The sequence below is a fragment of the Ammospiza caudacuta genome, chromosome Z, assembly GCF_027887145.1.
Source record: "Ammospiza caudacuta isolate bAmmCau1 chromosome Z, bAmmCau1.pri, whole genome shotgun sequence".
NCBI classification, from domain to species: Eukaryota; Metazoa; Chordata; class Aves; order Passeriformes; family Passerellidae; genus Ammospiza; species Ammospiza caudacuta.
In genome coordinates, this window is record NC_080632.1 from 34,460,702 (window position 1) to 34,484,797 (window position 24,096).

Below are 24,096 nucleotides of genomic sequence, written 5' to 3' on the forward strand. Positions count from 1 at the left end.
ATGTGGCGGGCGGGGGCGGCGGGCGCTGTGCGCGCCGCGGGACGGGCGGCGGCGGCGGCCGGGGCGCGGCAGCGCGGCGGCACCGGGGACGCCCCGAGGGCGGGCACAGCCGCCGTCGGCAGCGGCCGCACGGTGAGCGAGGGGCGGGCGGACGGCGGGGGCGAGGCGCGGCCTGCGCGGCGCCGGGCGGAGCGGCCGTGGCCGAGCCCCGGCTGGGGCGGGCGGGCAGGGAGGGAAGGGCTACAGGTGGGGATTCGCTAGGCGGCAGCCGGCTCCGGGCAGGTCTGTGTCAGCCCGCGGCAGCCAGGCAGGCGCCGCCACCGGGCCGCCTCCTCGCAGGCCGGCAGCGGGGCGCGTCTTCTCCTGCCCACTCTCCCGCCTGCCTTCTGCTTTCTCGTTCTCTCCGTGCCTCGGGAGCTGGCGCACACCGGAGCTGGTGCGTTCCTCTGCTGCCCCTCTCCAGGCGCAGAAGGCGGTGCTGGCCGCCCTCAGCCGGGTGTGGTACGTGGAGGCAGGTGCCGGCTGTGTGCCGACACCGCTGTTGGCAGCCTCCAGTCGCAAACCGAATATAGGAGCACACTGATGGAATTAATGCCTCTCAGCCTCGACAGAGCTTGAACGTGCTCGTGGTCTTGTAGGTTTTGATTCTGAGCGTGTATAAAATGCTGTAGGGTAAGGGTGCAGTCAAGCATATAAGCAGTGTGGTGTATTTTGTCGGCCGGTATCTTTGTGTCGCCCTTCTGTCCTTTCTGCCTGTGTCGTGGTTTTGGACTGACAGGCAGCTCATTGCTAATACATGCGGATAGGTGGTGCGCCGCATGGAGAGAGATCGGCCGTGCTTGAAGAGAGGCTGACATAGCTCCTTTGCAAATGTCACTTGCTTTTCAACTCCGTCTGAAGTTTTCAGAACCTTGCATGAGTACACAGAAAGTAATCATGAGTGCTGTTCTACCATTAAACCGAACGGTCAGCGCCAGTTAGGAAGAAAATGCAAATCATGCCGTCTTCCTTTCCTGCTGGATAAGATAAATACTTCTGGTACTGTGTCTGGCCTGGGGATACAGCTTTTCCATAATTTGGAAATCTGGGATCTGAAGTGGTTTTGGCTCTTTGTACATAAAGATGATCCAAGGTTTGTGTTCGTTTCAGCTTAATACGTTCCTGACTTCCATCAGAGGGACGCATGTTGTTGGTAGTACAGCATTTGAGTAGCCGATACTTAGGAAAATCTGAGCCTAAGCTATTTAATAGACCCAAGTTGCTCAGTAATTCTGTGGTAGAGCAATAGAAAAGTTAGAATAGTTCTCTTTTCTTAGTTCATTCTTCTATGAATGAGAGGGTGTGGGGCTTTATTCCATTAGCTTGCATAATGAAGACAGGGATAATTCTAGATTGCTGCAATTATCTGACGACTAAAGATGCATAATTCCTTCCATATTAGCCCTGCAATATAGAATATGAACATTTTACTTGAGGATGGAAAGGACTTAAAGGAGCTGTTTAATTTATATGATAAATACATTATTTATAATTCATTACATTTTAGCTTTAATTCCATTTTGTTTCTGCTTACTTTAAACAGCAATTACAATATTATTCAGATGTGAAGAGCAGGACTGCTTGGTTCATGAATTTGAGAAATGCAAGAACTCTGAGTGACACAAGGTAAAAATACATTTTGAGATACTCATATGAAAATATTGGTTATGTATTTTAGAATAACTTATATATGTACTAATACTACCAAACTAATGTAATGTTGACGTGATGTAAAGGACAACTACAGTTTCAGCTAAAAGCATTTTGTGTGTATTTGCGAAGTCACTTAGCAAATACACAAATTACAAAATTGTGTACCTAAACACAGGTGTCTGGCACCATTTCTCATGTGCCAGAGGATGAGAAATTTCTGCTTGTTCTGAGAGAACGTGACACAGCATCTCTTGGAGACTGCTCCCTTCTGATGCAGCAGTTGGAGACACAGTAAAGGATTATGTAGATGTCTGAAATGGGTCTTGCCTTCAAGTGCCTAAAGTGGACCCTGAACCTGTACATGAATCCTGCCCGATCCAAAGGCTTTCTGTTCCCCATGCCTCAAAGCATTTTGTGGTGTCCTTCACATCAGTGGCATAGAGCATATTTCAGTAACTGGATAAGAAACTTTTCTAAAAGTTTCTATTACTAACTGGTATATATTATATATTCAGCCCATAGCAGCTGTTTCATTGCCATAAGTATTAGCAAAAATTGAGATTATTTTCCTGAAGTGTTTGCTGGCAGGAAGACACCTTTACACACTCAACTGAAAGCTGACATTGATAGAGGTGGAACAGCTTACGCGATTTTAATTACATTTGGTTAATTAAACTGTTCTGCTCTTGGTTCCACTAAAGACTGAAAGAGAATTGGTCTCACAGGTGCTTTAAGCCTTACGTAATGGCCACAAGGGTGCTTTGAGACTCTCTGGAGTAGTCTGTAATTCATAAGTGTTAGTCCATAAGCACAGTTTAAATAACATCTAATTACCAGGTTGCATGGGTAATTCCAGTTGAGGAGGCAAATGCTAAGCATAAACATGACATGTGATACTGACATTTCTAAACTGTGTATAGCTACAGCAAGTTTTGTAGAGCCTAATGACATATTTCTAAATGGGAGATGCTTTTGTCTCTATTTGTAGAGTTAAACAAACTCCTATTAAACTTAATTAACTTAACTCCTGTAAACTTAAACAAAGTCCTATTATGAAAATTCCTTACTTTAAAATCTGATGCTGTTTACTAAATGGGGTTAGTATATCTAAGGAAGCAAGTATCTTTTCCTCAGTTAAGAGATCTCTAATACCAGCTAATTTCAAAATTTCACTTCCATTGATAAGGTGGATTGTCAGTTACATCGCCTTAAGAAAAATGACTACTTGTTTTATAAGATCATTTCATGGTTACAGTTTCATCCAAAGTTGTGGTCTTGATATGTTTTTATTATAGGGAGAATGCTGTCTTCCATGCTTTTCCTCCTAATTGTGGACTTCTATGTCATTTGTAGCTCTTTAGATGAGACAATCTATGAGAAACTGGCCGAAGAAACACTGGACTCCTTAGCAGATTTCTTTGAGGACCTGGCAGATAAACCTTTTACCCCAGAAGATTATGATGTCTCTCTAGAGGTATGTTTTTAACATTATATTACCACTGTAATTATTGTAGGGGTTTTTTTCCTATTATTTGAAGGAGAATTTTAAATTAGTCACCTTAGTGCTGATACTGAAAATACAATGAATTTTTACACATTTATTGTATACTGACTGGGGCAACAATTCTGGTGAGAAGCAACACATACCATTGTGTGATTTAGGGATTCAAAATTTTTCATGTTTAGAGAAAGACATAATATAGAATAATAAATGAGCACAGTGGAGATGGAAACTGTTCTCTTATTTCACATTGATCTATAAATTTTCCTAAACAGGCACAGTCAGTTCCCCTCTGGTGTACTACATAGCACAGTACATCACATGTAACTGTTAGAGCAGTTTCTTTGGTTGCCCTGAATACAGACAAGCAGCAATTGTATTGACCGGGTAGTGTATGTTTGTCCTGGCTTTAATGATGACAGCCTGTGGTGGAGAGAAGCCACAGGAGGGTGCAGTGTTGGATAGGTTGTTGCAGAAGTGAGACCAGGGCGAACATGGGGAAGAGGCTACTGTCACAGGAGACATTGCATGGCTGGAGCCTTCAGTAGTCAGTTACTCAAATACAGGAGTGACAGACTCAGAACAAAAATGTTTGTGTTATTTGTATAGGGGATTTATTAGTTTTTATATAAATTCAGTTCCTGAAGTGATCTATGTCTTACAGCCCTCCACATGACTTGGAGAAGAGTGCCGTTTCTCCCTACAATACTGTCTGCTACACAGGTTTTTCAATACTGCAGTTTTTTGAGGTCACATAACTATTGCTCCCTCTTCATGTCTTAACCACAACGAGATTGCTTTGTACTGGCACTGTCAGTTATGTTTTTGTGCTCCAGAATGTTGAATCGGGTGGTTTGGGTTTCACTGTGCAAAATACAAACCAAAACAAAAGTCTGTAGTTTTTGGACTTCTTGTGTAGCTTTGTCATCATAATTTTCATTCTGTATTTCTGATAGCTAGGATATAAAATAACATATTGCCAGTAGCTTTATGTTTAGCAAATACTACTTGTTGCTTTAATTAAGTATATAGATAATGTTACAGCTAATTGCTTTTCTGGTAAAAAGCATTTTAAAAGGTTACTCTTCAATATGTTTTAGGAGATCAATATACCTATTAGCCTGATGTAACTATCCTAGGACAAAAATAAGCAATAGTTGAAATTTACCTTTTTAGTATTATAAAACACTTCATTATGCTAAGCAGATGAGTCATGTCATAATTTTTTTCTCCATCTGCTGTATGGTGGATTATGTTTGACATTGGCTTGTGAAGCTCAAGAGCTAATACTTTTACATCTTAATTTTTATCAGTGGTCCTTTACTATATAGACAGGATGATGACAATTCATAATAGGCTGTCATTTCTGTTGAAAGGAGAGGGTTAAATAGCCCGGGTTTTAATTCTAAACAAACAGGGTCAGTGCTGCAAGAAACCACAAGGTGGCAAATGTGATAAAGGTCTGCTGTGCCTGTTGTAACTGTGAGTGCTTTGAGCAATTTATATCTTCAGGATATTTATATTCAGCAATTTATATGTTCAGGAAAAAAAAAAATCTCTTTAGAAGAATATTTTTGTTACCAGGAAGTAGCAAACATTCATCCAGTAGAAGTATCTTGCAATTTAAATTATTTAAAAAATTCAAGTAATACCTTCTTGAATTTTGAGTAGTATTTGAGAAGTACTGTAAAATATATGAGAAAATGTTTTCAACATATCAGTAAAGGTTAACCTCTTTACCTTGCAAGGATGGAGGAACAATACTTTCTAACAGCTGATACACGGTATAAACAATAGTATAATTTTTTGTTGACTCTTTGAAAACCTATTTACTTATAATGTGTCTGTAGAAACATGTAGCACGCTGAATACTTAGTATGGCATTACAAACCCCATAGAAGAATGCTATATACAGAACCTGTATATCATTATGCAGGCCTAATCCTCCATCCTGTTCTTATTCTGCTGTATCTCTACAATTCTAAGACCATGAGGTGTAGAAAACTTGAAATTCTGACAACCAGAGAAGTAGCTTGTTTTTGCCCTTCTGTGCACTGTACTAATGTCCAATAGAAATAAGTGGCAGGACAAACCTGATGGGACTTGTAACCAGAAGACACTTCTATTTTTATAGCTTTTATCACAGATTTATCTATTCTGTGCCTTAAGCACAGAAAGAGCAGGGAAACTAAGGTAAAAAATCAGATCCTGAGAGTATTATTTTAAGCCTAGTGCTACTTGAGATATGTTCCTCTGAGTTACTTTGTAAGGGAAGGAAGCTTCGAGTTGCTACTTGTGCTACAGAGGATGTTGGCAGGCAGTAGATACTCATGCCTGAAAGTATTTTTCCCCATAATGAGTGTTTATACATAGCAAATAGCCAGGCAATGATACTACTAGATGCACTACTAGTAGTATCTTCTGACTAAAGCATGAAAGGTATGATACCCTTAAAGAAGCTTTGTTGTGCCATAGGCCTTGAAGTATTTGAGATACTGTGAACTAAATAAATTATTATCTGAATCGTCACATTGCATTCTGTAGAAATATTTCCCTTTTTAATTAATATCATTCAGATCACCTTTAGATCAACTCCAGTCCAAATATTGTTGTTTTTTCACTCTTAAAATCAGAACAGAAAATATTTTTGTCAGTTACTAGAAACATGAATTATGTTGTCAGTAAGAAATATGAGCAAGAAAGAGAAAATAAATGTTCACCAGGATAATTGTCTAAAGGTGACATAACCACAGCAAAATGAGACTCATGGAAAACCAGAATCATGGGATTTAGAACTGGAGGATTTTTTCAGGAATGAATCAGAATTATCAAGAAAAATGTGTTTGTTCCCTGTAAAACTGTTACCATTACTGAAGAAAAGTAAGGTAGAGTTGCATGGCTCAGAAATCTGGCAATGACGCATAAAGCTTCTTGACTTTGGACCACACCAGTTCTGCATTGTTCATTAATATAAAAAAGTTGTTATTGGATGATGTTTTAATCATTGCAAAATGAATTGCAATGGTCTGGTCTTTTCAGGATGCCAGGTCCAAGCTCAAGAATATTATTTAAGTAGTAATATTGTGAATGGTACAAACACACTAAAATCAAACTCTGACCAGAATGTCTGAAGTCTAGATCAGACTCAAAGATATGCTAGGTTTAATGATCATTCTCCTTAGCTATTATATTTTGGGAAGATGGTTGAGAATCCGATACAGGTGTGTAAGTTTCTGCCAGTGCAGGTGAAGTAATTGTTGTCAAAGTAGCGGGATACAAATTTTTTATTTCTTACTTTCTTTGTCTTTTAAGAATGGAGTACTAACAATTAAATTGGGTGGAGACATGGGAACATACGTAATCAATAAGCAAACACCAAACCGGCAGATTTGGCTGTCCTCACCCACTAGGTAAGTTAGTTACATAATATCTGCAGACTGGGTGGAAATGTATTTCCTCTTATTTATAGCATGGCATGATCATGTAATATCCTTTTCATAAATAACCCTTCTACTAGGCATAGTCTTAAAATGTGATATAATCTAAATATTCAATAATGGTTTGGTACAGGGTTTCGGGCACACTGCAGTATTACTGGCATACCTAAATTAATTGTTACAGGAAATGTGTAACAAAGAATTTTCATACGCTGTTTCAGCCCAAAACCACTGCCTACAGAAATACAGCTTACTCATAGGAAATATAACCAGCAATGATTAAAAAGAAACAAACAAAGCTTCTGTTGGAAAAAGAGTGATGATGATGTCATCATCTAAACCTCTCTTTGTGTTTTAAACAGGGTGGCTCCTTCCCTTTTAAGCTTGTGGGATTTCCTGCTTTATATGTTTATGTATGCCACACTGGTTGTTTTTGTCCAGCCTCTGCACTTCACAGGAGACTTAGCTAGCTGCTTCCTCTGCCTTTCCTAATGATGTGTTTTGATCCATTTCAGGTTTTATGCTTGGTTTCAGCAAGGAGGGCAGCCATATAAGTGGGAAAATGCTGTAGCTGTCCCCCCTCAAAATCTGTATTCTTTGCCATGATCCCTTGAAAAGAACCCAGGGAGCTGATAAGTGTTAATGGTGAAGTAACAAGCTTATAATATTTTTGTGTAACTGACACACGAGCTTCATCTCTTTATAAAAACCAAAATTCAGATAATTCCTGTCTGTTTAGCTCCAGGCGAGCTAAGACATATGTGCTCCAGAAAACGGAGTTTGAGGAAAAAAGTTAAATTTTTCCTTTTTGTACTCCCTTAACTGGTGTTAGATAAACAGTGGTATTTCCTGGAACATGATGCTATGTGTTCACTTATTTCCTAACTTCTGAAAGGCAACTCCAGCAAATACTGTATGACCTGAACTGTCATCTTCTTAACTGCAATATGCTGGGAATTGAAAAAAGGAAATGTCACTGCCAGTAATTGCTTGCATTGAATGTTTTGGAGAATTTTTTACACTAAATGTTGATGTTTAGTCTTATATTCCAGGGGAGATTAATTTGTCAAGTTGTGAGATATTTTTCTTGGAATTTTATTTTGCCATCTGTTTGCTATTGAGTATCTTTACACCTGAGTGAAAACTTTACTTAGTTGACAGTTACAAAAAAGGGGCATCAGAGGATGTGTGCAACCTGCCAGCAGTGTGATTGCAGTAATTTAATGTAGCTCCTGACTGAAAAGACTTTTCAGCCTTACAGAATGTTAGCAATAGCTTAATATGATATTATAATTTTTTTTCTCTTATGGTTGAAACATATATGCAGACTTTCCATGAGCAATACATTTAGTCTGGTATTAACTTGGTACGCATTTTTGCTTAAACCGTTAATTTGAAAGTCACATTTGTACAGTCTTTTGGAGATTCATAGAACTAGGAAGGTGTTTCGAGTGGTAACCTTCTCACTGATATTTACTGCATAACATTTAAAACCAGTTCAGATAATATACATATTTCACTGTCATTTATTAAATGACAGATCTTAACCTGATTTTTATGAATGACAGGATCATATTCCATCGTTCTCTGGGTGCAGGAGAGTATAAACATAAGCCTGTGCTGCAGAGGTGAAGTGAGAAATACTTAGTAAAATAACTGGAGCACATAACCCTGATTAAAACAGTTACTACTTAAATAAATGCTTAAATAAATGCTTACATAAATGCTACTGCTATTTATGCAAACAGAAGTTACTACTTCTGATGCAGACAGTGAGACTTCAGTGAAAGTGACTTGGATTTATGCTTGCCTTTGTAACTTCTCATACATTGAGCAGTGATTGCAAAGTTCTTCATTGACTATTGTGAGTAGCTCGGGATAGTCAAGGTTCAGATCAGTGCTTATGCTTGTAGAGAGAGAACGTGCAGATTTTTCTTATGTATGTACAGGTTAGTCTGTTTTTTAGCAGACTTGGCATGTTGACTGAGTTCCAAGGTATGTTTCCTACAAAATCAAGGGTTTCTCCATTTATCCCAGATAATAATTTCATTCCTTTCTGTTTTCTTTGCTTATCTGATGTTATCAGCATTGAGTACCTTTGAGTCATTCTCCCACTTGACGTTTGGAAAATGAGGTGGATAGCAAGGTCTGGAGTAGAACCCAGGTGTTCAAGTTTCTTTCTTGATACTTAATGTAAGCCTGGAAAAACCAATTCAATTACAATATAATAGCACAGAGAAAAATAGCATTTAGTTATAAATCTCTCACATGCCAATATATTTGCTTTCAGGGGCTAAATTATTTTGTTGCATCTAAAAGGAAATTATTTGTGCTTTGCTGTGCTTAGAATATTTGCAAGAACTAATCAGTGGCATTAATTCATCATTATACAAATATCTGTAGTGATATTTGTGTGCAAGAAAATTATATCTGTGAGGGGAGATTGGGATAAAGGGAGGAGTTTTGGGGAAATCAGTGTCAAAAGCAGGAAGGGAAAGTGCTTGTCTCCCCTTGGACTGACTGATATATCTTGTCACCTTTCAGATATATCTATTTGATGGCTTAGTAGTTCCTGACATATCAGGCCTTTTCTGCTCCACTTCCTCAGACTGCCCACCAGCCGTTCCCCATGCTGTCTGTTCCTTTTCCTGTGCACTCTGTTGCATACATTATGCATACAGGCTTCCAGCAGGTCTCCTGAAATAATATGTACTTACACAGTGTGTGATGTTCTGTTGTGTTTTTTTCTAGTGGGCCCAAGCGCTATGACTGGACTGGACGGAATTGGGTGTATTCTCATGACAGAGTATCTCTTCATGAACTACTATCAAAAGAGTTTTCAACAGCTTTAAAAACTAAATTGGATTTGTCCGGCTTAATATATTCTGGGAAAGAAGATACTTGATTTTATTCTACTTCATGGAAGTTTAAAGACTTTAACCTCAAGCCAAGCTCTTTCTTAGGCTGAAGTACCTGAGCTTAATTCTGTTGGTTTTCTTGGCATCAATATATTGTGCAACAAAAATGAAAATAACATATTTTTTTCTCTAGTGCTCAGTCTTTGGATTTCCGTGGGCTTTTTGAATCTATGCAGTACACATGGTTGAGGTCGCCCATTCTGTCACTTCATTTCTTGCTTTCTTCCTGCAGAAGTCATGAATTTTTAGTTTCTATAGACGTATTCGCATGTAAGGACTGACTGCCTGGTGACTTCTGACCAGCACACAAACACTGAACTTTCCTTGGTGAAACATTCACCCAAAACAATGTAATGTCAGTTACATTGACATAAATTGCGGTACTGTGAATGTACTGCCTCAAAATTTGTGGCTATTGTAATACATCATAGTCACATTTAACATGTCATAGTGCATGTAAAGACAGTTTTTTTCTTAGTATTGCAGAACTTGCTATTCTCCAAATTCTAAATTGTAGTGTGTTTCACCTCAGGATTTTGGTTTTTTGAGCTAAACTTTAAATTACTTAGACATTTTTGTGGTTCTGAGCATGATATGGAACTGATAAGCTAGTATGTGAAGTTTACGCTGTATAGCAATACCTCTGCAAACATTTAATTCTGTTACTGTACATTTCTCTTTCTTTACCCTTTTGTTCTTCAAAGAGTGAAAATACTTTTTTTTTGAGCCAAGCAAAATTACGTTCATGAAAATTTGCAGTAGTTTTATTCTACTGCATTTCTTCAATAGTTTAAGATTATCTTCTTACCACCATGATGCAGCAAGTCTCCCCCTGGTACCATGCTGATGGAGAAATTTCTTAGAATCAAGTATTGTTCTTAGGCTGATGAAGCTGTCTTCATTAGGCTATTAAATATGTGAAGGGAATAAACTATATACTCCAGATCTTGCAATAAAAAACAGTTAAAGAAGTAATGAACAGCAATACTTCAGCAATTGCACTGTTGTAATATTACAGCTTGCAGATTTTAACTGTCTATAAAATGGAAGGACCAAATTATTGACTAATGCATGAGAGAAAAATTATACCGTGCTCTTGCAGATTGTATGAAAAGATGTTCAGTGCACAGTATATTTCTTTTCAGTTTCTCTGATGCTGTGGTTATTTTGGCATGATTTTCTAGCTAGCTTGACAGGGAAGGATTGATTTTGTCCTTGAAAAACAATAACTGTAAAGTGTTCTTGCCCAGTATTTGCATTTAGAGATTTAGAGTATAAGCATTGTTACCTGCTATTTCTCACTACTAAACAGAGAAATGTTTCAATGGAAGTAGCTCTTGGTTAATGGTTCATGCTCTGTGCATGTTTTACAATTAATATGAATTTCAGCACTACTGGATGAGGTAAATACAATGACTCCCAGACCTGATAAGAGTAAAGCATGTTTTTTCAAAACAGTACAGGGAGGTAAAAATAGAATATGTTTTTACAGTTCTGAATTTAGAACACTGAAGATAATTTATAGCATATGGAAATATGTATTTTTATGTAGTTACTTTTATGATATTTAGCTCAGTCTCCTACAATTTCAGATAGTCATTTAAACAAATTTGTGTGGAAGTTAATGACATGATATCTGAGTCAAGGATACCTGGTTATTCCTTTGCCTGACCATGTGAAATTATTTTTTCCAATTGACTTCTCCAAAAATTATTTTCCTAAGTATTTGCATGCAATATGACCACTCATATGAATCTGATTCATATTTGGAAGTTAATTTTCCATTCCCTTACATCTGGTAGAAATGTTTATAGTTAAATAAAATTGCATGTGAAATTCTTAATTCATTATGTAAAGGTCAGATTCAAGAGTTTGATGATAAGGGTGAAGGCCACAGACGTGCATACTTTTGAATTCTTTCTGTTTCGTAAAACACATACTGGAAAGATTCTGTGCAAGTGTGGCCAGTTGATGTGAATTTTGTAAGAGCAGTTCAGCTTTCACAGTTTACATGCCTTGCCCTTAATCTGTAATGCTACTGCTATTTATGCAAACAATTTCCTGGGTTTAGGTATCTGAGTAACAAATGCATTTAATCTTACCTGAAGATAAATAGTGTCAGCAAGTTAGAATGAGTTATATCTCAATGTACAAAATGAATCATAGGACATGACTCATTTTTTGCTTTAATACTTGCATCCAGTTTTAAGTAGGGGGCAAGGACTCCCATGAGCCATCACACTTGTACAATGGAGGCACAGAACAAGCTCTGATCCTAATATCAGACTGCTTATTGCCCCAAGACAAGTAACACTTCTGTACTGTTTTTTACTTCCATAACTTACAGAATAAAAAGACTGTTGAATAGTTCCCCACCTGACATCATGTCAATAGTTTCTTGCTTCACGTCTCCCAAAAGAAATAGCTGAAGGACAATCATTAAATATAGACTATGCACAGACAGTATTAATGAGAACCACTGTGCTATGGTCATTACTTTTTTCCATAATCCAGTGCTCCACTGTTGGTGAAGGAGAACATGCAGAATATTTTGGAAGGATGAGTTGCCATTTCATAGCTTTACTGGCTGCCTTAGCTCAGCACGTAAATTGGGGTGTGTTGGGCTTTTTTTAGTTACACCAGAATTTTCATCAGCTGCTAATCTGACCTAAGTTCTTGTCTGATGTTTGCTCATTTTCTTTTCCACTTGTGGGTAATTCGTAAGAAAACATTACTACTTTGTAGGATTGTTCCATGTGATAAAATCATTACATCTTATTTCCTTAAAATATTGCAACTTCAATAAATGGGATAAAGGCCTGTCCTGAAGAGGAGGTACTGGAATAAAAGAAAGGGGGTTTACAGGAAGGTTTGTGTTTGATTATTTTTAGCTTCTGGTTAATGGTTGAATTCCGCGATTGTGCTAACCAGCTCTGTAATATGTGGAAGTCCTGGGAAGGAAGGCAGAGGCTTGCCAGAAAACCTGAAAGAACATTCAAAATAGTAAAGGAAGCATGGGAGGGGCAGAAGCAAAGTCTATCCGGAAGAAATTAGCTTTGTCCAACAGCAGATGTCGTTGGCAGGGCAAGGAGAGATGTGGGGCAGACTGCTTCATGTTGCCCTTTAGGGAATGGTGTTTTAAATTTATTCCACTATATATAATTTTAACCAATCAAACATGTTCCAGTCCATTTTGCTATTGAGATTTTTTTTTCAATTCCTATATGAAGATAAGAAAAAATTGTGTGGAGTTATGTCCATCTCTCTCCCAAATTGTCTTTTATGTAAATTGTACTGCTGGCGGTTGTAGAACAAAGACAGTATTCATGCTTTTTACTGAGGGAGGTGACGAGTGGAGGTTGCTTTGCTGCTGATAGGATAAACAGAGCCATGAACAATTAAAGTATTCTAAACAGTTCCTTACTGCAAACTTTTTGAAATTCAGGTTAAGGAAAGACAGACAAGTTTAGATTAGAAAACAATATATATTTAAAATAAGGCATATAATATTGATGCCCTCTCCAGTTTGCTGAATTGATTTTAAAATTCTTTGTATTGTGATAATTATGCAAAGTGATCAGTAACACAGTGAATAAGTTTGCAAGCATTGTTATTTTCCAGATGAAGGCTCTTCTGCTAGCCATCAATGTTCTCTGCTGTTGTACTAAAAGAAATCAGTAACATATTTAATGTGTCCATAGTCTTACTCCTCTTAACAACATTTTAGGAGCATTAACCAGACATCCTAAGGCCACTGTTACAAAAGATTTTGAGAACTAACAGATGAAGTTTTAAAACATTCATTAAAGAAAAAGGCACCTACCACAGTGTAAACCAAGTAATCTGACACATACCTGGAAGTAAAACTAAATTTCCATTTCTTGTGCCTTGATTCTGCCTAAAAGCAATATTGCATTACGTGCTGATCATAGAATTAGTCTGTAGGTGACTGAAAGCACCAAGTTTATAAATTAGCCCTGATTTAGTCTTTTTTTTTTCCCTCTGATTTTTGCTGTTGAGGCTTTTAGACTGAAATAGGTACTTGAAGGCTAGTGTATGCACTTGCATGTTAATTATTAACAATAGCTAGAAGCAGGCCTTTCCATACAATATCTGAATGCAGTTTCATATTTGCTCTAATAAAACGGGTTCTTTCAGGGCCTCCTTCCAAAGTCCAACCCCTTCACGAAGAATACTGTTTGCCTTTCTTATCTTACTTTCTGTATGAGATACAGTGCATGAACTGTACCTATTGAGGAAGAAATTTATCTGAATTAGAAGTGCAGTGGGAATCTAGTATATTTCTCACCTGCAACTAGCAACAAACCATAAAACTTTAAGTAGACTTTGTTCCGCAGGCCTGATCCGGGTGGGAGTGTGCTGTTTAATTTTAGAGGGGCTTGCAAGGGGTTTAACTGTCCACCAGATAAGACAGCAGATAAGGAATTCCTGGTGACATTTAGTGCTTTACAATGCAAAAGAAATACGACTCCAAAGAATCCTGCCAGGGCTGTTTGGCCTTGCCTTTCTCATCTCAGCTGCAGGACAGCAGTGATGCTGAAAGCTGATACCTGTGGAATGCCAGCCTGGAGAGTATTTCTCTCATGGTATGTTGCAGTTTCGGGAACGGTATTGGTGGACTTGCAGAGTGACACGGGGTGTTCCGGCCTGGAAATGGAGCTACTCTGCCTTCTGCTAATCCTGGATATTTCAGCTGAGAGTGATGATGTGAACAGAGCTCTCCTGAGCTGTCAGTAAAGAGGCCGCAGCTATTCTGTGATAAAGAGCAGGGAAAAGCAGATTGAGAGGCGTACGTGGAACACTGCGCTGTGGTGTTAAAGGCTGTCTCAGAGGTCTTCCCGTTAGAAAGGTTCAGATGGGCAATGATCCCAAAGTTCCAAACACACTGATGTAAACGGAAAACACACCCAAGCGCTGGGCTGGGTGACTGTGAGCTCTGCCAGCGGCGACCGGGCTCCGCCGTGCCCGCCCGCAGGTCCGCTCTGCTGCCTTGGCCCGCCGCGGGGTGCCTGGGGCAGGGCCGGGACCACACCGGGGGGCAGCGCCGGGGTCCCCTACCGGGAGACGAGACGGGCAGAGAAAAGCCGGGGGGCGGGGCGGCCTCGCCGCGGTGACTCAGCGGCGCGGAGCACCGGGCTGCGACCGGTATTTCCTGTTCCCCTGCCGCCGCCGCGGTGTCGGTGTGTGCGGGCGTGGGCCGGGGGAGCCGGGCGACGGCACCCCTGGACTGGAGGGGCGGCAGCCGCAGGTGGGGGCACGCCTAAAGAGGGGGCGCGCCGCCCGCCCCGTCCGGCCGCCACCGCCCCTCCCCTGCCGTGCCCTGCCCTGCCCTCCCCATCCTTCCCCTCTCCTCCCCACCTGGGGGCGAGGCCGGCACCTGCGGCGGGAGCCCGCCCCGGCGTGGCCGCACCGCCCCCGCCCGCACCCCGCAGGAAATCGCCCGACTCGGCGGGAGCGGCCACAGCGGACCCGGACCCAGCCTCAGGCTCGTCCCCAGTCCCAGCCTCGGCCCTGCACTCGGATTCGACGCCCTCAGTCGCTGCCCGCTCCGGGGCGGCAGGGCAGGGCAAGGCGCAGTCCCAGCGCCGGGGCGCCTCTGGGACCTCTGCTCCCGCTGCCGGACGCCCTCCGCGAGCAGGCGAGTATCCCCGCGGGATGTCCCCGCCCCGAACCCGCGCTCATCGCCGCTTCCCTCCCCCCGGGCAGGTGCAGTGCCCCCCGGCACCCCCTGTTCTCCGCGGCCGGTGCCTCCGCTCCCCGCCCCGGGGGCCGCGCTGCGGCCACGAGCTGCCCGGCTTCTCCTTCTCGTTCCTTTGTGTGCTTTGGCTTTTATCGCCCTGTTGCCTGCGCTCCTCAGGCGCGCTTTGCCGCCTTTGTCCGCGCACTCGGACCCGCCGTGCCCCCGCGGGGCCCCCAGGCCGGTCCCGCGCACCTGGGCGGCGCGAACAGCCGCGCTCGGCCGGGGATCGGCTTTTCTCTAACGGGATTAAGCGGCTCTCGGTGACTTTTTCCGTGATAAGTACTTTCCGGGAGAGCGCGATACTACGTGGAAAGTGGGAGAGATGTCACCGGCGAGTCGGGGTGTTTGTTTACCCGGGCTGCTCCCGGGGGGGCCGCTGGCGGGGCGGATCCCCCGGGCAGCTCACGCCCCCGCTGTCGGGGGCTTGGGCTGCCTTTGTTGCGCAGAGAATTCCTGAAATCTTTATGTTGGCACATCCCGAGTGAATTCCAGCCGTGCCTTGGGCTTTGACTAACTGGGTCAGGGGAAGTTTCAAGTTAACAGGGAACCGTGAAACAAAGGACAGGCAGTTCCAGAAGACAAATGCTTTAATTGCCCTGTTAAAGTGCCTTGGCATCGGCCGTGTTTGCGGTGTTGGAGCCCAGGTACATTAGATTCTCACCGTGGAGTGCCAAGCTTGATCTATCAGTGGCATGCAGTTGCTTTAGTTGACAACTCTGCCCTTACTTCCCCCGTACTTGAAACCTGTTTGCCTTTTTTTCCAGCATGAGAAAGTACATGCTGTTTGAGCATACTTATGGAAGAGCCATGTAACAGACTCTTACAGAAAATCAGAAAACCTTCGTGCTTCGGTGTTGCTTTTTAGTAGTTGTTCACTTGAAACAGAGAGAATGTCTGAATTATCTGCTCCCTAGCTTCAGTTCATAAAATTGCGTCCATTTCCACAGCAAAGATGATTCTCGAGGGCTCTTGGCCCCACAGCTGTGCTTCAGCTGAGGCTGCAAATGTCTGCTTTGTTTTAACCTTTGGAGATAATTATCAAGGTCGCAGCATTTGCAACACAGTAGATTACCTTTTCTTTTGTTCTGCAAAATTTTAAAGGTTGAGAACTGTTATTCACCCATAGTTCGAAAACTAAAAGAGAAACTATTATGTGCAAAACTGCGTCTTTAATTTGTGAAGCATTTGTCGTCTAAGGCTTTAGCTATCAGCTCTTTCAAATAGAGATACTTGTCAGGATCCAAGAAGTCCTGACATGGCAAGAATCAGGTACTAAAAGGCAAAGGAGATTTGCTTGTGTAAATTAATACTAATTGGGAGATCATCAGGCTGCTTTAAGAGACTTTGAAATGTTTTTCATTTAGTAAGCATGTGTGTGCCACTTAGACACGGTCAGTAAGATTTATACTTAGTATGATATTATTATGAGGATTATGAGGGGTGTCTTCAGCCTTCTGACAAAGTTTTCTACATATATTTGATTTTTAGGTGAGTTTACTGTTATAATTGCTTCTTGACTGTTACATGCAAACATCTTAGACCCTAAACATTGGTTTTAATTACCGGCAGTGACTTCTCTGCCCTTTATGAAAAGATGACACTGTGGACTGGAGAGACTTTATCTAATCGTGTTTTGCTATTGCCCTGTATCACTGGCAGTAACTGCTGAGGTGCTTAGTGCCTCTGCACTGGATTTCTGTGAGACTAAAGGCAAGTGTTGGGAATTATGCAGCAGAATTGGGGTGATCCCAACACTTTGCATGAACTATAATCTAAAATAGATATTTTCAGAATGAAGCATCAAAGTAATAGAATGAATGATACTTTTTTTGATTGCTTGGTCCCTTCTTTTCCTGGTTCCGTGTCCTCTAAGGACAACCAGGAAATCTTTCTTAGTGATTAAAACAATGTTTAGGTAGTTCCACAGCTCACAAAATGGGATGTGCCGTACCTTTATGAAACTTATATGCTCAAAAGCATTAGAAAGCTCCTGGAACACAGTAATCCTCAGCTGAGGAACGGCCTACTATTCTGGGACTACTTCAAAGCTGCGTTTAACTTGGAGCAAAAATCTGGGTGGTAGCATTTGTGTGTGTGTTTTAATAGTTACCAATCTTGTCTTTCTCCAGAACTTCCTCGTAGGGTAAAGGAGATCTCGTGTTACAAGACTGGTCACTTTTAATTGTTGAAATAACAGTATTTAAGTACTCATGGATGGTGTAACTTTTGTCATACTGTGTCTGCATCAGTTTCATCCCATTGTAGTAGTCTTGGAATTGGTCACTCTGATGATGGGGGGAACAGAGCATATGTTACAACAGCTACAGGTCTCTCAGGTTAGAGATTTTCAAGTCTAGTTTATTGTCAAATAGGTATGAAATTTCTAATTGCTGGGGAAAATTTAATTTTTTTGATTTGACAATTGATCTTTGGCATCAGCTGTAGAAAGGCTGTGGATCTTAATCCCAGATTGCAGTGGATTTCTGTGAATTTTGGAAGACTTCTCAAAAATGAGACAATCTGTTTATAAAACAAATATTTATGGCAGTAAGTATATAGGGCATAATTTTGTCTTCTAATAGACAAGTCTTACCATAGTGAAGAATGTTTGCAAATGCTGTGTTACCTACAAAGATTGGAGCAGTGACATGGGGAGGACTGGTTTTGCATGACTGTGCTGGCATACACGCACCAGTGCAAGTCATCTTTTGGAGTCAAAGGTTCAAACTTGGTCTCATGACCAAGTGCTCTAAGTGCACCGAGAACTTACATGGTCAAAATGTAGCTGTTCAACCATGGGACGCTTTTCTCAATTATCTAACCCTGCCCTCTTCCTCAGAAAGATCAGCACTATGTTGGATACCTATGTTGGCTCCCTTGAAAACTTTGCTTACTGCTTGTTCTCAGAGTCTTTGAAGCCTTCTGTTGTTCTTTAATTGTCTTTTACCAGTACTTGGGTTATCCTGGTCCCACTTCAGAAAGTAATTTTTTTTTCCAGAGTCAGTAAATTATGATTTAGAACCTGCTGCAGTTATGTGGGTATTTTTGTTTAGGGTTTTTTATTTGTTTATTGGGGGGGGGGGTTAAATCTAGGTTGGGGTTTCTTTTGTTATTATTTTTTGGTGGTTTGGTGCCTTTTTTGTTGTTTTGCTGTATGTATTTTTGGGGTTTGGTTGTGGGGGGGTTCTGTTTTTGTTTTTTTTAGCAGACAAAGCCGTCATTCAGAGCTGGAGAGCTGAGGTTATTTTTTACTTAAATATTACATAATTTAAACAAGTGCTAACTGCAGCATTGTAATTAAACAGCTTGATGCAGTAGCAAAGTATACTCAGGTCGTTTAATACCTTAAACTATTAATGTTTGGGTTGGGTTTTAGTTGTCTTGTTATTGGGATTTTTTTTCTTTTGTTTTTCTTTTTTACCGATTGCTTTTTGAAAGCTTTTTTTTTTTTTTTTCCCTTTATCTTGTTAAGGGATATTGTAGTTTTCTATTTCAAATAAAAATGTAGACTGTGTCAACTTCTTTCCATTCAGTGTGAGATGGCTCTTGCATTTCTGAATGTATTTAGGATGTTTATGATCCAGGCTTAGTAATAACAGAGTGAGCTGTGGGAGCTCTGGTTTGATATCTGGTGCAGCATCTACCCTGATGTGTATTCATCAGCTGCAGGCTTTGTTTTTAGGAAACATGAGCTACCCAAGTCTTTCTGAATTTAGGTCAGCATTGTCGTTGTGCATCTGAGTCCCAGAACCTCAGATAACTATGGTTGCTAATCTAGGAAGAAAACGAAACTCATTAGTGCTCTCTTTTCACAAGAATAATGTGAAAACGATAGACAAAAATACTGCCTGATACAATCCGGTCAATAAGAAGTGTGCAAGGCAAGATAGAAAGCCCTATTGTTCTCGTTTTTTTCCAATGCCTGCTCCCTTTTCATGCTTTTGTTTTGTACCAGCAATCCAGAACTGCTTTTGAGAAGTTTCTTTTTACTTCTTAAAAGTGTGCAGTTATCTGAGGTGTGATTTATATACACGTGAAGGATGTTTCCTTAGATTTTCGTATGTTTTCACTGAGTTAGACATGTGACTTTTTCCTAAGACTCGCTCAACGATACCTCTCCCTGAAGGATTGTGTTGTTGTAACTCTATCGTGCCAAACTCATTTTTTGACATCAGCTGATAAACTGCCATATTGATGAACTGAGTGTGAGCTTAACAATGCTGCCTCATCATAACCAAGATTTCACGTGTTGGTTCAAGCTGTGTGTTACTTGCCTTGCCTCATTAATTTTTGGTTGGGGTTTTTAAGGCTTTAGAGAAAACCCATAAATCTCTCCTGCATGTCACTCTCAGCAGCAAGGCTGTCTGTAGTCCGGCTTGCCCTCTCTATTCTAACATCTGCTTCATCATCTAGCTCTGCTTAATAGCCAGCAGATTTGACTACTGGTATCTCTAGCCTCCTTAGCACAACTTCGTATAAGCTGATTCTGAGAATCTCCAGGAACATATGGACTGTTCAAGGAAGGAATGATTTCTAAGGAGGGGCCAAAAGCAACTGCAGTCCATGAAGCTGTGAGAAAGAAGTTTCCAGTCCCCTTCCTTTCTTTTCAATCTCACCTCCCACGCTCCCCAGTCTGATCCTGGATGCTCCTCTACCTTATGATTTTTCTAACAGATCAAACTTTACATATGTGCTGATTGTGGTGCAAACAAAACACCTGTGTGTTCTGGAAATTAACAATCGACTGTCACAGTTGTTATCACTTGAGCAAAAGTATGTAAGAAGAGATACTTGTTTCTTTGCTCTCTTAATAAGGGCATTCTTTGATCTGTAGCTGTTACACAGACTTTTGTTGAAAGATGAGAAAGAACAGTATTTTGTTTTTTTCACAAAATAGAAAGTAATTTGTGGCTGCATTAGGCAATGACTGTCTCTTTTTTAGTTGGGTCTGAAGTGGCTGAGGATGTGATCCTGCCTCTGCCATCAGTTTACAAGAAGTATGCTCTACATCTAATTAAGAGTGTATGACTGTTTTCATCTGTTGAGGATTAAAGCAAAATAAAGCTTTGGCTTTGATCTTGTAAATGTTTCTTTAATGGACAAAAAGCTCTGTCATTCTTTCCCCTTTTTAGAAATGCATTGTACTTTCTGAGGCATCACTTGTGTGCTCTGTTAGGAAAATTGCACTGTTTCTTTCCAAAAAAACTTTTGGTTTCTGTTCTTCCTGAAAAATTACAAAGACAGAAAAAGTGGAGTGGATGATAATTCTCCAGCAGGAAACAATGGAGGACAGTCTTTTTTAGGCTTTTTGTTTGCTCTACAGAAGTCATTCTTCACTAACAGTGCACGTACTAGCAGCTTTGAATTTCTGTTTCTGAATAAAGTTGAAGGAAGTTGATTAACTGTGAGTCAGTCTCTCTCTGTCTCGGTACCTGGAGGTTTCACACACCATTTAACCGAAAGCAGTACTTGGGAGTAGCTTGTGCTCATTGTGTGGGCTTGGCTTCCCTGTGAGCAGCACTAGTCATGGGGCTCCTTTTCTGGTCAGAATTAATATGCTTTGCTCAAAGGGACAAAAGATGGACCGGAGCTGCACTTAATGCTTTTCAGACTCTGCTTTGGACTGGCTTTGAAAACTGCTGTGGGAAAGTTTTTTTTAAGAGCTATTTCTTTGATCTATAAGGGGAAAGTTTAGAGTTAAAGAAGTGTTAAGGAAGAAGGTGTGCAGAAAGAAATACCAAAACATCATAGGTGAAAGTGTGGTAATGCTGAAGTTGTTAATAAAACCAACTATGAGGGAAGACTGGATTTTATAAAAATAATTCTGCTTTTGTGTAAAATAGAACTGTCATGGACTTCTACAGTCAAAAGATCCTTACGTACTGGAATTGTCAAAAACTGCTCACTTCTTGCCTTGTCTTCTCTTTCTCAGTACAGCCTTTACGATACATCTACCAAAGCTACCAGAAGTCACGATGCATGCAGGCTTAATGACGTTAGCTGTGCTTGCAGGCTCCTACTACTACTCTGCTTTCCTAAGCTTCTTAATGCTTTATATACAGATGTTTAAAGTTGCAGTTAAGTGATTTTTTTTTTTTTTGCACATGGAAAATTAATTTTTTGCTAAATTTAATTCATGTGGTTTTAGTATATTAATTATTTTTTTAACACGTCACTACATTTCAGACTACACACTCCTTATCATCATGTTCCTCTGATAATTTTAGTGCTATTCTCTGAATCTAAAAACTGCCATATTGATAAACTGAGCGTTTGTTGATTAACTGAGTGTTAACTGGTGCTTGATTTTACTTTGCTCTTCTAAGATCAGTCACATGGATTGCTGTTTAGTAATTACTTGATAGTTCAGTGCATACATGTGCTAACATAACCTACAAATGTGATTGGATATTAAACACTAAATATGGCTAATGCAGGATTGTAAGAAATGTAGAATCTGGAAATAGTTATACAGATCTTGTTGTTAAGAGCTAAACATTTTACAGCACAAGAAATCATCTTGGTTTCTAAATAAGTAACATGCAATATGATATCACCCCAAAAGAAATACACACATACTTAATGATACTCGGGAATAAATAACATGCACAGTTTACAGAGAAGAGTCATGGTTCCAGGCTTCAGTCTTCCTATCACATCTCTATGTTTTTATTTCTATTACTGCTAAGTGCATAGTATTTATATAATATGTGTAACTATGTGTATCTAGATATATATAAGCATTCATTTCTTACTATCTAGAAGAAGCATCACATCAACATTTCCTTGATTAGTTTTGCAATCAAGTACATCTCTTTGAATATTGCAATTTGACGGTACTGCAGTGTTTCCAAAATGTCACTGTTACTTCTTTCAGCATGTGCATCTGTCTCCACCTTTGTAGATCATACCTGAGGTCTTTTGCATGCACAGTTACCTCATGGCTAGAGCAATTCTGACGTGGGATGTAGCTTCTGACATCATGAGGCACATTTGAGTGGCTAGTAGGTATCATAATGGGAGTCTCCAGCTTTCTTAATTCTGTACAAGCCACGTAAGGAAATATTTCTCCATGACTTTTCTGAGGAGATCAGCTAAATCCCCCGTGACACTTCTAACACAGAGAGCTTTCTGGTGCTCTGGTGCTTTCTGGTGAGAAAAGTTAGGGCAAAAGCTATTTTTGGCTGTCACTGTCTAAAATGGTCTCAAGTTTTCTGTGCAGATCTCTTTTATTCCCTGGATGGATTTGACAGAGAAGTTACCTAGTGCTCCATTAGCAGTTGAAAGATTATAGACAGCAGAGATTTAGCAAAGGATTAGTCAATTGGAGAGTGTGCATTATCCGGCCAGGCTTAGAACCGTGATTGTCTCTTCAATCATTTTCATTAGTGTCTTATTCAAAGATTGAATTACGTAACAATGACGTTTCTGGGGAATCTGGTAGGAGTTTTTCTTCGGTTTCTCTCTCTCTTCTACTAACTATCCTAGTCTGGGAGAGGGGAAGAAAGCATTGTTTTTATGCTTCAAACTTGCAGCATGTTTTAAAAAGCATCATTTCAAATCAGTGAAGAGGCATGACTTCAGTTGCAGCATCTGCATTTGGATGATAACGTGGTGGAACTCTTGAGAAAGGCAGGATGCGGTACAAGAAATACATAACTATTTTAGAAGCAGCAATAGGTATTACTCCCCTTAACAAGAGGGAGCTGCTTCCTGAGGGTAGACACGCAAATCTGTGGCAACATCCAGGGTAAGTGTTAAAAAGCAATCAGTGAGTAACTATGGGAAAAATTGTGCTCACCTTGAATCATGCATTTTTAAAACTTGTTATCAGAAAGAGGAGAGTTATTAGTAAAACAGGTAACTTTTTTTTGTACCTTCCAAGCTCTGTATCTTCAGTAGTTGTGGTTGAACTTAGTGGTTTCATTAGATATTTCTGTGTACTACCTACCTGTCCTTGGCTAGAGGATAACTAGGAGAAGGTGTTATTTCTAAATGAGGAGTTTGCTGAAGAACAGGAAGAATAAACACATGTATATTCATCAAAACAGAAATGAAATAGCTGTTTTGTATTTTTTGCTTGCTACTAACTTGATGTATATTTGTGTTTCCCCTCTCCTCATTTAAAAATATGCATATTTTAATTTTTATCTGTCAGAGAAGCAGTACCTAAAATGAGAAAAGAAAAATCACTTTTGTCTGTGCAGTCAACTTTACTTCTCTGTTTAGAAGCAGGAGTTCATCACACTTAGGAATACTGTTTCCCTACAAGAAGGTTTTTTTTATTTTTGTTGAAAACAATACAGAGTGCTTTCTTGTACCATACAACTTGAGTATTAGGCGTCAGAAAGATCCTTGTGTAAGTAATTTTTTCCACCAAAAGTGTCTCTTGTGTGGAGAACAGAGTTGTCATTCTCTTCCATCTCCCTCTGTATGAGTAGCATGGATGGATGGGTGTCTTTAGGGTCCTTCTGGGCTCTTGTATTTTTGTAATACAATAGAATATTGTCACCTTGTTTCAGACATTGCGCAGGAGTGCAAAATATGAGAGGCTTTTGTCCAAGACCAATTAGTATGTTTCTATTGGTTTGGAATAGTTCTGTGTAAGCAAGGCTTCAAAGAAAAACTTGGATTATAATTGTGGCTGTTTGACTATAGCTGAATTCAGATTTATCCTGTAACTTTTCCACAAATGTGTTTTCTTTAATGATGGTAACAGCAGTAAAAGCAAATAAATCATAAGTACCATATGATTTTTTTTCCAGATCTATCAGCAGAACCACAACA

The 24,096-nt window shown here is 40.2% G+C and overlaps 2 protein-coding genes across 4 annotated transcripts in view; both read left to right on the forward strand.

Annotated features, from left to right (window-relative positions):
- FXN (frataxin) lies at positions 1-9,681 on the forward strand. The gene is made up of 5 exons (XM_058823687.1): positions 1-132; positions 1,583-1,665; positions 3,046-3,166; positions 6,506-6,603; positions 9,382-9,681. Exons 1-5 carry the CDS (start codon positions 1-3, stop codon positions 9,533-9,535), a joined length of 588 nt encoding a protein of 195 aa, XP_058679670.1. The 3' UTR covers positions 9,536-9,681.
- Positions 9,682-14,526: 4,845 nt separating this feature from the next.
- The window catches only part of TJP2 (tight junction protein 2), a 63,007-nt gene continuing 53,437 nt past the window's right edge, over positions 14,527-24,096 (forward strand). The window contains exons 1-2 of one of the 3 annotated variants that reach the window (XM_058824359.1): positions 14,527-14,544; positions 15,002-15,211. The gene's annotated coding sequence lies outside the window, so the exon portion shown is untranslated. Of the gene's footprint in view, positions 14,545-14,780; positions 15,212-24,096 lie in introns of those variants that run through there. The other 2 variants (XM_058824357.1, XM_058824358.1) reach the window with 2 other exon arrangements.